The sequence below is a fragment of the Penaeus monodon genome, chromosome 32 (assembly GCF_015228065.2).
Source record: "Penaeus monodon isolate SGIC_2016 chromosome 32, NSTDA_Pmon_1, whole genome shotgun sequence".
Taxonomy (NCBI): domain Eukaryota; kingdom Metazoa; phylum Arthropoda; class Malacostraca; order Decapoda; family Penaeidae; genus Penaeus; species Penaeus monodon.
Genome location: NC_051417.1, coordinates 32,087,211 through 32,087,518, shown reverse-complemented (window position 1 = coordinate 32,087,518; position 308 = coordinate 32,087,211). Strand labels below are relative to the sequence as shown.

Sequence of the window (308 nt, the reverse complement as noted above, 5' to 3'; positions counted from 1 at the left end):
GCATACACAAACGCGCATTGACAGCAGTCTCCATTTCCCTTGCAGATGTCAACGCGCACCGCCTCGCTCTGGTCGCACCGAACGCGGAGACTGAGCATAGACCAGAGAGGGGTTTATGGCATTGCCCACTCTGCCCCCCCGCCCTGCACCTGCCCGCCCACCTGTGAGATCTGAGTCATTAAGCTCACGCCCTCAACTGCTCTCATTCCTGTACAGACAAGGCCGGTCTATTATCTCCTCCGAGTCTAAGGAGCGGGGAGCGACGTAACTTTGGTCGTGAGCGTCAAGTAGATGTGGTTGTATGTTGC

General features: G+C 56.8%; 1 protein-coding gene across 1 annotated transcript in view; it reads left to right on the top strand.

Moving 5' to 3' along the window:
* LOC119593641 (relaxin receptor 1-like) overlaps window positions 1-174 on the top strand; it is a gene marked incomplete in the record, with an annotated part of 42,684 nt that extends 42,510 nt beyond the window's left edge. Inside the window, 1 exon segment of the mRNA XM_037942592.1 lies at window positions 46-174. Coding sequence (XP_037798520.1) covers window positions 46-174 — 129 coding nt within the window.
* Window positions 175-308: the final 134 nt, after the last annotated feature.